This window comes from Myotis myotis, unplaced genomic scaffold, assembly GCF_014108235.1.
Source record: "Myotis myotis isolate mMyoMyo1 unplaced genomic scaffold, mMyoMyo1.p scaffold_m19_p_17, whole genome shotgun sequence".
NCBI classification, from domain to species: domain Eukaryota; kingdom Metazoa; phylum Chordata; class Mammalia; order Chiroptera; family Vespertilionidae; genus Myotis; species Myotis myotis.
Genome location: NW_023416321.1, coordinates 14,109,520 through 14,121,816, shown reverse-complemented (window position 1 = coordinate 14,121,816; position 12,297 = coordinate 14,109,520). Strand labels below are relative to the sequence as shown.

Sequence of the window (12,297 nt, the reverse complement as noted above, 5' to 3'; positions counted from 1 at the left end):
GTGACCCAACCATAAAATTATTTTTGTTGCTACTTCACAACTGTAATGTTGCTACTGTTATGAATCATAATGTAAATATCTGATATGCAGGATGGTCTTAGGCGACCCCTGTGAAAGGGTCGTTCGACCGCCAAAGGGGTCGAAACCCACAGGTTGAGAGCCGTTGCTCTAATACCTCCACTCCAATTCTTAAACCCCATCAGAACCTACAATCCATTAATCCAACTTTTCACTCCGCCCCTACCCCTCAACACCAAAATCCTCACCTATCTCCCTGCCAAGCTTAAAATCAGACAGTTCATTATTAAAATCACTAACTTGTATACACCCTCTTCCCTTGCCCTTACTCTGACTAATGGAAACTGGTTATCACAGCTTTAACTGTATGTATAGCAACATCTAACACAATTATACCTGAATTAATATTCCCTGAAGAAAAATTGCTTTGAAGTCTATCCCCGTTTAAATAGCCTAATAGCTAGTACATTCCTGCTGAAAGCATTAAAATTAAACTTACTTTTGTAGCCCTAACTTCCACTTTTCCCCTATGTCCAAAAGTTTATTCACTGTCCTAAAAAAACACACACCAATTCTGCTTGTTCCACTTCTGTACTTTTGCCCTGGCTATTTTCTCCAACTGAATGCCTCCCGTTCTTTTCCTTTGCAAGGATACACTCCCATCATATTTCAAGACCAGCTTAAATGCTAATCTCTTCATAAAGGCATGCCCAATCATCCGACTTTAAGGGTTCTCTCCATTCCTTAGAGCAGGGGTTCTCAAACTACGGCCCGCGGGCCACATGCAAATACAAATATTGTATTTGTTCCCGTTTTGTTTTTTTACTTCAAAATAAGATATGTGCAGTGTGCATAGGAATTTGTTCATAGTTTTTTTTTAAACTATAGTCCGGCCCTCCAACGGTCTGAGGGACAGTGAACTGGCCCCCTGTTTAAAAAGTTTGAGGACCCCTGCCTTAGAGTTCTGCATTACACTATTCATCTGATAATCATGTTGGTCTTAATAAACTAAGTATTATTGTTATTTTTGTTCTCTCTCCATTTATAACAAAAGCTCCTTGAAAAACACCATTTAATGAACTCCCCCAGACATATACATACTTCTCTGTACAACTACTATTAAAATAGTTTTAACAATCTTTTCAAAAATTATTTTATATTCTAGAAAATAATCTCGAGGTAAATATATCCTTGGTATCTCTTGTGCAGATGATACCCTAATACTTTTAAGCCATCTAAATTTTCAACCACTTTCATTCTTTCTATTAAGATATCTCATATTACTCATAGCAACAAGGGAAATTACTGATAGTACAGCATATAATCCACAAGCATCAGCCTCAATTTCATCTCTAGTCAAGACCTAGAGTATGAAATTCATTTCTTGGTTTTTGATCAGTACTGCCTACAAAAAGGGTGAAAAATGAGGCTTCTGTTCCCTCATCAACTCTGGAAAAATAATGTTACATGAGATATGAGTACTGGCTTTTCTAACAATCATTATTTAAAATGTCAGCCACAAACATGATCAATGACTTTTTTCTATTTCAACTTTTAAAACTTTTGTATTTCACTTCTATAAAGCACAGAGATAAATTGAAATTCTTTTAAATCAATGCAATTGCCAAAAGCAAGGATGACAATAAATAATTGATACCTTGTGAGATGACATCAAATGTACTATTACAAAGATAGTTTCTGGTTGCTTGAGTGACACACAATGCAAGATTTATTTGACCTCAACATTGTCAATAAAAATAAAAAAATTAAAAAAAAAAGAAGAAGAAAAAAGAATTAAAGCAAATTAACAGGAAACTTGTGTTTTGGCCCTAATTGTAATTTCTTCCTATCTATAGCACTTACTAAAACACTATGTGCTATTAACCTATGTACAATGCCAAAGCAATTTTAACTACCTTTTCTTCAATACATTCCTAAATTAGGTATAAAATACTAAATGTATTTGTTAAATCCCAAGGAAATTATTTTGTATAAGCAAGATAATACAGTATTTTGTCTTTCAGCCTGAGCATATTTAAATTTTTGTATTGACTAATGCAATATGCATTAAGCATATCTGATTAGACTTCCATAATTAAATGGACAATTCACTTTTTATAAATGGGAAAAACCATTACAACATCTTCTGGTATTCACTGCAATAGCAAATCAATGACTTCTTTCAGTATTTGTGGTGGTCATTTGTAATTCCTTTGGTAATTACCATGAGTCAGCTTTCACTTAATACTAAATGGCAATGCTAATATGAAAAGAGAATTAATGCCAGACATACAAACAATCAAAAGTACCAAGTTGTTTCAGGGAAGGAATTTTAATAGAATTCAAGAACTGGATGTCTACCTCAAGCTGGAATCAATTTTCATTAATAAAATATTAGAAACTTATTAAATCACAAGAACAAAGATGAAACCTCTACATGGATTTCAAATCCATAATTCAAGATCTCATGAACTTCTGCTATTCCTTTTCAGAAAATGGTAATTTTGACCACCTCCAGAAAACTTTTTGTTTCATTTTACCATGTACCCAAATGGAGAGAAATTATATGGAAATTTATCTCAGCCATGAAGCAGCAAAATCAGAATAGTTAATTATATATGTGTTGTTTTTATAAATGTAAGTCACAAATTTTAGTTCTGGTTATATAACTTCTAAAGAGATAAGAAAATGTGATTTAAAAAAAGTATCACTGCAGTACTCTAATGAGAATTGTGTGACAAATACAGAATACAAGTAAAGAATACAACACGACAGCTATTTTTTCTATAATGTTGATGGCATTAGAACAGCCCCTATAATAATCAGCCTAATAGTAAGTGTATCTGTCTAGATCTGTTTCTTCCTGGTCTCTCATGCCTACCTTGAAAACAAGCAAGCATACCATCACATGAAGCCCCATAAGCACAGTTCTTGTCAACCCCATTCTCCCAACAGTACAACTTATATCTTTCTCTCTGATGTTATTCCTTGATATGTTCCATGTTTTTAAGTGCCTTCTATCTTAAATGTATATATCCTTTACCCTTCAAATCATCACCAGGGAGCCTTTCCTTATGCTGACCTTATTTGGTCACTATTGATCCCCTGAGAATATAGTAACCAATAATTCTGAATTTGTTTATAATCATGCTGATTCATCATCAGTATTTTGAAATCTGTATGGCCTTTGTTCCAATTCTTTCCACCTACCATGCACAAGAAAGAGAATAGTTATGATTTTGCTTCAGTTTTAGTATCTCAAGCAAAGCTAACATTGATTTTCACTGCTAGTGGCATCTCTCTCTCTCAGATGATGGGAGAGAGACCCAGAAAACAGAGATTAAAGCACTTGCCCATGTATCATCTCTAGCATGCCTACTTTAATCAGAATGCCAACTCTATAGTACCACAAAGAAAATATTCTGATACACTTTTGTGACCTAAGTATTGTTAAACTGTAAACACCCTCATTTAATGGTCTCAAATAATTATCTAAAGGTCACATCCTGATATCATATATGAAACACAAGGAGGAATCCTATGAACTTTTACATAAAAGTAATACATGACTTATTGCTATTTATCACCATGATTACTTATACAGAGTATATAAAGTTCTTGGGTAATTTTTATAGTTTAATTATGACCTTTAAGATAATATGTATTTCTCTCATTACTTTACCACTCACTATTATCATAGCTCCTTTTCAGTAGAAATCTAGTGCAGCCCGGCCAGTGTTGTGCAGTGGTTGAACATCGACCCATGAACCAGGAGGTCAGGTCACAGTTGGATTCCTGGTCAGGGCACATGCCCCAGTTATGGGCTGGATCCCCAGTAGAGGGCGGGCAGGAGGCAGCAGATCAATGATTCTCTCATTATTGATGTTTCTAGGTATACAAACTGAAGAACAGTTCCTCACTAGTACTGAGCTGCATTACCATTAATAGCTGTGCAACAACTAAATGCTAAGCTGTGTGTTTAACACGTTACTGCTGTAAGTCACTGTACAAATAAAACTTTCTTTAGTGAACCTATTAGTCAAAGTGTTGAATACATCTATATTCTAAGTTTTAGTATGTATTTTCCCTTAGTTTGCATTACATTTCAATCTGTGAATAAATATGCCTTAATCTGATAAATGTAGGCAGAAGGCATGTCTCATTCAGAAACAGGACAGATTCTTAAAGTAGTTAAAACTCTTTACAGCATTAAAAAAAATCAGCATAGATCATAAAGATTTCCAAAGATAAAATACCACTCAAAAAGGCTACACAAAAGAATGTCTAAATTAAAACAACAGTTAATATATCCTCTATAACAGTGCAACAGAAGTCCCCCTAGAAGTCCTTGGGAAATCAACAGATCTGAACAAACTAGAACAGAGTAAAATTAATTGAATCACCTCTCTAAAAGCTCATTTGTTCTTTGTGACCTATAAATTTATCCTCCACAGTTGATGACTCAATTAGTTATATAAAACATATAATTGCCGAAACCGGTTTGGCTCAGTGGATAGAGCGTCGGCCTGCGGACTGAAGGGTCCCAGGTTCGATTCCGGTCAAGGGCATGTACCTGGGTTGCTGGCATATCCCCAGTGGGAGATGTGCAGGAGGCAGCTGATCAATGTTTCTCTCATCATCGATGTTTCTAACTCTCTGTCTCTCTCCCTTCCTCTCTGTAAAAAATCAATAAAATATATTTAAAAAAAACACAAAAAACAAAACATATAATTGGCAGTAGAGATAAGGGTCCCGAGCACAGGTTCAAGAGTTAAAAAGCCAGAGTCTAAATCCACAGTCTGCCAAACCAGCTGTGTACCAGTACTTGGCCAAAGTATTTAAAACTCTGCCTCACCTGCCTCATTTGAAAATGTAATAGTAGCTATCTCATAGGGTTATTGTGAAGATTGAGATAATACATGTAGTCTGTAGAGTAGTACCTGTTTATTATTATAAAGCTATCAAAGCCTTTTAAAACCACTATAATCTTATAAATCAATGTCACCCCAATAAATTTAATTTAGAAAACTTTTAACTGTATATCCCTAATAATAATTACTCTTTATATTCATAAGTACTTCAAGTGGCATACCACAGTTATGCTCCTCACTATACTTGACACACCTTTGAAACTTTAGGTGTTCACAAAATCTAATAGTGAACCCACCTCGGACTCCATACTAAGTTCAAAAGACAACTTGATGTTGTCTTCAAAATTTGCACTTGATGGTAAATTGGCAAAGAAAATGATAGCCATCTAGAACTTACCAGAGAAGATGCACAGAAAAATTTTCCATTACTGTAAGATCTGTTTAAAGCAACAGGATCTGTGTACTGTGTTTGGAAACCTACTTTGGATTTGTTTTCAAATGTATTCAGTGGCTTCACCTTGTTTATCACTTAAAATCTTAAAAGGAGGCCATATTTAATTTTGAATAACCTGACCTTCAAAATGTTTGGTATACTATATTATATGCAGGAGTGTCCTATTACATTTTCTCTCCAATAACTTTAATCAAAGGACATCATTAATGAAAATCTATCTATACTTTTCCCTTTAGTAAAAAATACTACTTTATTTTTAAATGAATGTTTTGGAATGTTAGCACAATAACTTACAAAATTTTTAACATCTTGTAATTGTCTAAAAGGTTTCATTCCCAATGCCCTATTTACCCACTCATAATACTAGGATATCTGACTTTAAAAAAAACCAACCCCTGCCCAGTGTTACTCAGTGGTTAGAGAGTCGGCCCCTGCAGCGAAGGGTCCCAGGTTTGATTACCAGTCAAGGGCACACACTTAGGTTAGATACCTGCCCGGGTCAGGGGACACACAGGTGGGGGGGTGACATTCGATGTGTCTCTCACTCCTTCCCCCTTCATCCCTCCCTTCCACTCTCTAAAAAGCAATGGAATAACTATCCTTGGGCGAGGATTAAAAAAAAACCCCAACATTTCCCTGGCTGACTCAATACAGCACGAATTGGTTATTCCAATTTACGAGAAAATATACTTAAAATACATGTAGTATCCTCAGCATCAAGAAAAAAAGAAAGTCATCTCACTTGAAAAGGTAGAGGCTTTCTCAATTTTTTTTCAGGTGACAGCATTCATACGAGGCTATCCAGTTTTCAAAATCTTTCAAGGCCCTGGAAATCCTGTTTTTGTTTGTTTAAGTCTGCTGAAATTATGTGGTTGACAGCCATTTTCCCTCAAAGCTCAATTGTTCATGTTATCTATTTAAAATTTTATTAGGTCACCTTGAAATTTTCTCCTCTGAAAAGCACTTGAGGGTGTTCGGTATCGACATGTCCCTTTAAAAATTACTAATAAAGCCCACACATCTTGCAGCCTACTCCTGTGTCCCGGTGCTTGCTAAAGAACCAGCTTTCCCGGGGACCAAACGGCCCGCATTACACATCCTCAGACACCCTGAGCTCCTGTGCTGTGCTGCAGCGAGCGGTACAGCAGGCGCATGATCGCAGGCTTCCCTACAGCCCAGGTCCCTCACTGCTGCAAAACTTCTTAAGCGTGCAAGGCACTAAACTGTCCAGTGTTGGTTTAACCTGCTTACTTACCAACCCAATCACCTCAGGGAATCCAAACCCTTCAAACTGCCTTCTGAAACCTATCCGGAATATTCCCTATATTACTTCGAGGAAGATTTGCAGCAGGAAAAGAATTGAGAGGCTCATCCCGACTCAAATTGCTGTTGCCAGGATATGCGGTAGTCATGCAGTGGTCTCTTTGAGACTCTGAGGATGTATTTTATCCTAGGAATAGCCTATCTCTACTAAATCCCTTTTAACTGCCGAGATTTCTGTGGTAATGCTCACCAGGAAGGTATTTTAAACAGCCGAAAGATGAGTTATTCTAATCTGCCTTTATTTTTTTTTTCTCAATAATGCCTGCCAGCACAAGGGCATTTTTCTATACGGTATTTGCAACTGAAAAGAAAAATCGAGCTTTGGACACTAGTTATCACACGCATGCAAAGTCCATTATCATTCTGCTTCTTACGAATCTCCTTTCGAGGTAAAATTTGGGGCGAAACTCACGTCCTATAACTTACTGTTTTTCAGGCCCAAATAACGGCCTAAGAATAATAACAAAACAGGCCCGGGAAATCTCAATTTTTTTACTAAGAAGGCGTCTAACAACTAAAGCACCCTTTTGCGGGTGAGGAATCGGAAACACAATGAAAGTAATTTATTTATTAAAAAGAGGAGGACCCTCTCCGTCCGTCCGTCCCCCTCCCCCCCCCCAAAAAAAAGCCGTGCAAGCAAAACCCAGGGGTTCGGAAGCTCTGATCTAGTAATATTCTCCCAAACCCTCCGACCCAACCCTCTTGTCCCCGGGGAGCCAGCCCTGTGCCTCGGCAGGCAGGGGAGACCCGGGGAAGCACGGACCCCGCCAGCGGTCAGGCCGGGCTTCCGAAGCCCAAATAGGCCGAAGCCGCAAACCCGGCGACCTGAGTCTAAGAGGCAGGAGAATACGGGGTTAGATGCGGCCTCGACTCAAGCTTGGAGGCCCCCGGAGGAATCAGAGGCGGAGAAGAGCGAGCCGGCTGGCAAGCCGGAGCGGAACCTCGACGGAAAGAGAGCCAGGAGCGGAGGAGAAGAAGGTTTCAGCTCGGCCAGCGCCTCCCCCGGATCTTCGGCGACGCCCGTGTTTACCTGAAAGTCTCGGTCCTCGTTGAAGCGGGAGAAGCGGTCCGCCATCTTGCCGCCTTCACTGCTCTCAGAACGACGCTCTCCGGTTCGCTCCTTCTCTCCCGCGACACCCGCCCCCTCGCTCCCCTCCCCAGTTCCCCGCCTCCTCCCACGCCCACCCTGCGCGCGCCGGATAGGGAGGGAGGAAGCGAGAAGGTGGGTCCTAATCGGAGCCCCCCGAGACGCATGCGCCTTTCAGCCCGAGAGGCGGAACTTTTCCCTTTCGTGGTCCGCTCAGCGCACCTCCCGGGGCGACCGCGGGTACAACGCGTGCGCACTGGCGCCGGGGAGGGCAAGTGCTTCCGGAGAGAAAGGTCACAGGGGGCGCGGTATGCACGCCTCCGGATGTTTTCCACCTGCTGATTTTCCTGTGTGTAGCTTTCATTAACCTCCTGCTTCCCTGTGTTTGCAGAAGCTCCGCCTTTGCTTTTTTTCTTTAAAAAAAAATAAAAAATATATATATATCTTATTGATTTTTTACAGAGAGGAAGGGAGAGGGATAGAGAGTTAGAAACATCGATCAGCTGCCTCCTGCACACTCCTCACTGGGGATGTGCCCCCAACCAAAGTACATGCCCTTGACCGGAATCGAACCTGGGACCCTTCAGTCCACAGGCTGACGCTCTGTCCACTGAGCCAAACCGGTTAGGGCCGCCTTTGCTTGCTTAGCAGCACAATATAGTGGCTGAAAGCGCGGATTTTAGAGCCAGACTTCTTAGTTTCAAATCCCAGTTCTCCTGAGGATTAAACTGTGAACGAAACAGGAACGATAACTTCTTTCATAGGGCTTACATTCCAGTGAGGACTATCAGATAAATAATAAAATAATTACATAATTTCAGGTATTAACGAGTGCTACATGCAGTAAAACTAGGTACAGTGAGGAGCGGGACGACCTCTGAAACGACCTTTTTCCCCGAGGAACAGCGATGGGTCCACGCCTTAGGGCAGAGGAAACCAAAGACCCAATGACTGTTAAGAACTTGGCATTTTTCAAGCGATCATTTGAGTAGAGTTACTTCTTGAGTGACCAAAGTTGATCCAAATGAACTAAAGCTGTCTGGGCTTCAGTTTCCTTTTCATGAAGTAAGGAAATTGGATTTGGTAATCTCTACTGCCCATGCCCAGCACTAATTTTGTATGGGTTATGAATCAATTTTTCCTATTTTATGACCTTCCTGAGGACCCCACCCAGCCCTCTTGCTCTCTTAGCCAAAATACATAAAACACAGAATGGGTAGCAGGACTTCCCTGCTTTTGAAAAAAGTAGTTGAGAGAAATCACACAATGGAAAAATGGCCCTTACCCACCCTGAGAGAATCGAATGAAATGTAATTTTTTGGAGGAAGGGTGTGTATCTTCTTTTGTTACCCTCTGCCTCATCCTACCCCAGTCCAAGCAGAATACAGTTCTAAGTGGTGAAAAGAGCTCTCTACCTAGGAGAGGCAGAACACACAATTTATATATTGTAAAGAGACTTGAGGGTAAATGTGGCAGATTGATGAGGCATGACACAACTACCCATTTCCCTTTACCAGCCCCACTAAAATGACAGTAAAGGATGAAAAGAGCATAAATTCACATAGACGGAGACCTGAAGAAGGGACAATAGCAGACAAGAGATGTCAACATTTTGGAAGCTGAAAAGCATAGGTAAATGGAAATGGCTTTAATAGAATAGAGAAAGCGGAAGTTCTGGAGTGGGGAAACCAGGAAACAAGTTGATTAATGCTGAGGAGTACTAGAAATGCTCAGGAATTGGAATCACCAGGTACCGTGAGGGTGTAGGTGGGACTGAAAACAGGATTGGTTACAAGGCAGTTTGGAGGGCAGTTAGAATCTAAATCCCTTGCCCAGCAAACTGGAGGGCTCTCCTTTGCTGGGAAAAGCTAAACCAGAGAGACTTTAACATATCTGGCACAGCTAAGGAAGGAGAGACCATGCTGAAAATGGGAAGATTCGGTAACAGCCAACATTATGGTCAGAGAGTGGTGTTTCTCCCAGCAAAAGGCCATAAAGTCCCTCTTAGGAAATTGGCTTACAGAGAAAAAACATATACCAAAAAAATGGAGTGAGGGGTAGGGTCTCCTCAACATAAAGGTCATGTTCCTGCCCAAATAGTCCACAGAAGAGCCCATCATTCAAGTACCCCATTTACACAGAGCTTCCACTCAGTTGTTTGTTATGTAAGAATGGATAGCCAAGCCCTGGCTGGTTTGGCTCAATGGATAGAGCATCGGCCTGCGGACTAAAGGGTCCCAGGTTCAATTCTGGTCAAGGTCATATGCCTGGGGTTGTGGGCTTGACCCCCACTAGGGGGTGTGCAGGAGGCAGTTGATCTATGATTCTCATTATTGATGTTTCTATCTCTCTCTCTCCCTTTCCCTTCCTCTCTGAAATCAATAAAAATATATTTAAAAATAAGAAATAAAAAGAATGGGTAGCCAAGGATTATCAGACATTTGAAGGAAACCTGTAACAAGAAAGATAAAGACACCCCCACCCCAAAAGCAAACAGGAAAAGGAATTCAGAGGAGTCAGAGATAATGGAAGCATAAAAAGAAACCACAAAAATATTATAATCAGCCCTGGCCAGTGTGGCTCAGTCAGTTGCATATCCTCCTGTGCACTTCAGTCCCATTCCCAGCCAGGGCACATGCCAATGCCTGGGTTGTGGGCTCAATCCCCAGGAGTGGGCATGCAGGAGACAGCTGATAGATGTTTTGCTCTCACATGAATGTTTTTCTCTCTCTCTCTCTCTCAAAACACACACACACACAAAACAATGAAAGATCTTTTTAAAAGAATTATAATCAGTATTCTCGAAACTATAAGATCACATCAGGGAACAAGGGATGCAAAAAAAGAATAAGTAACTTTGGGTCCCTGGCTGGTATGGCTCAGTTGGTTGGAGCATCATCCACTACACCAAAAGATTGCAGGTTTTATTCCTGGTCAGGGCACATACCCAGGCTGAGGATTCAATCCCTGGTGAGGGTGCATGCAGGAGGCAACTGATCGATGTTTCTCTCTCACCTCGATGTTTCTCTTTCTCTCCTTCCTTCTCCCTTCCTCTCTCTCTCTCTCAAATAAAATAAAATAAAAAAATCCTTGGGTGAGGATTAAAAGGAGGGATAGAGCAAAAGAGAAAAAAAACTCATGGACACAGACAGCAGTGTGTTGATGGCCCAGAAATGGGGGGTGGGGGGTGGAGGAGGTTATAGGGGGGTAAATGGTGATGGACGGATGGAGACTTGACTTGGGGTGGTGAACACACAATACAGTGTACAGGTCATGTGTTGTAGAATTGTGCACCTAAAACCTGTATAATTCTGTTAACCAGTGTCACCCCAATAAATTCAATAAGAAGGAAAAAAAAGCAAGTTTTGGAAGTTCAAATTTCTCAAGCAGAAATAAAAAATTCAATAGAATAGAAATAAAGTTGTGGAAATCTCCCAGAAAACAGTAAGAAGGTGGACCACGTCACCTTTACTTTCTCTTTATTTCAATAGCTACTAAGTGCTCTGCTTCCATCTTGACCTCCTACACTCAGAAAGGAGCTACAGTGATCCTGTAAAAAGGTCAGTCAGATCACATCAGTCCCCTGCTCCAAACCTCAGTGGCTTTCCCTATCATTCACAGTGAAAAGGCCACCTACCTCCACCTCCCCTTTCAGACTTCATTTCCTCTCTGCATCCTGCTTCCCACCTCTTTGGACACACTGACTCCAGGCTTTACCTTCATCCCATGGGCCTGTTCCTGCACCAGCCTGCTCCACTTACTGGCTTAGGTACTAGTATATGCTGTTCTTTCTGCCTATCATTCCCTAATTTTATTTTTTAATATGTTCTTATTGATTTTAGAGGGAGAGAAAGGAAGAAGGTTAGAGAGATAGAGAAATAAAGATAGACAGAGAGAGAGAGAGAGAGAGAGAGAGAGAGAGAGAAAGAAACAGAGAGATAGAAACATCAATCAGTTGCCTCCTGCATGCTCCCTACTGAGCATCCAGCCTGCAACCCAGCATGTGCCGTCCTGGCCTGGAATAGAACCAGTGACCTCTTGGTTCATGGGTTGACATTCAATCACTGAGCCACACCAGCTGGGCTTTCCCTAATTTTATTTTTCTCCATAATACTTATTGCTTTCTAAAATGTAATTTAGACTCCATGAGAGCAGGGGTTTTTCTCAGTTTTGTTCCCTTTTAGATCCCCAGCACTTAGAATAATGAACGGCACATAGTGGTCACCAAATAAGGATAAGAGGGGAAATGGGAAATAACAGATAAGAGGGTTGAGTCAATATCTGAATAATAGAATTTCCAGAACGAACGGGGGAAATGGAAGGAAGAGAATACTAAAGATATAATATATAGGGGGGTGGGAGTGGCAGGGAGGTCAATCAGGGGGAAAAGGAGACATATGTAATACTTTAAACAATAAAAAATATATCTATATATAAAAGACTAATATGCTAAAGTGTCTGACCATCCAACTGGTCGCTATGACATGCACTGACCATCAGGGGGCAGACGCTCAATGCAGGAGCTGCCGAACTGCAGTGACTTG

At 40.6% G+C, this 12,297-nt stretch overlaps 1 protein-coding gene across 2 annotated transcripts in view; it reads right to left on the bottom strand.

Annotated features, from left to right (window-relative positions):
• Nucleotides 1-7,837, bottom strand: part of GPATCH8 (G-patch domain containing 8) — a 73,905-nt gene extending 66,068 nt beyond the window's left edge. Inside the window, exon 1 of one of the 2 annotated variants that reach the window (XM_036339545.1) lies at nt 7,697-7,837. In XM_036339545.1, coding sequence (XP_036195438.1) covers nt 7,697-7,741 — 45 coding nt within the window. In that variant the 5' untranslated portion in view covers nt 7,742-7,837. The remainder of the gene's footprint in view (nt 1-7,696) is intronic. The other variant, XM_036339558.1, reaches the window with a different exon arrangement.
• Between the last annotated feature and the right edge of the window lie 4,460 nt (nt 7,838-12,297).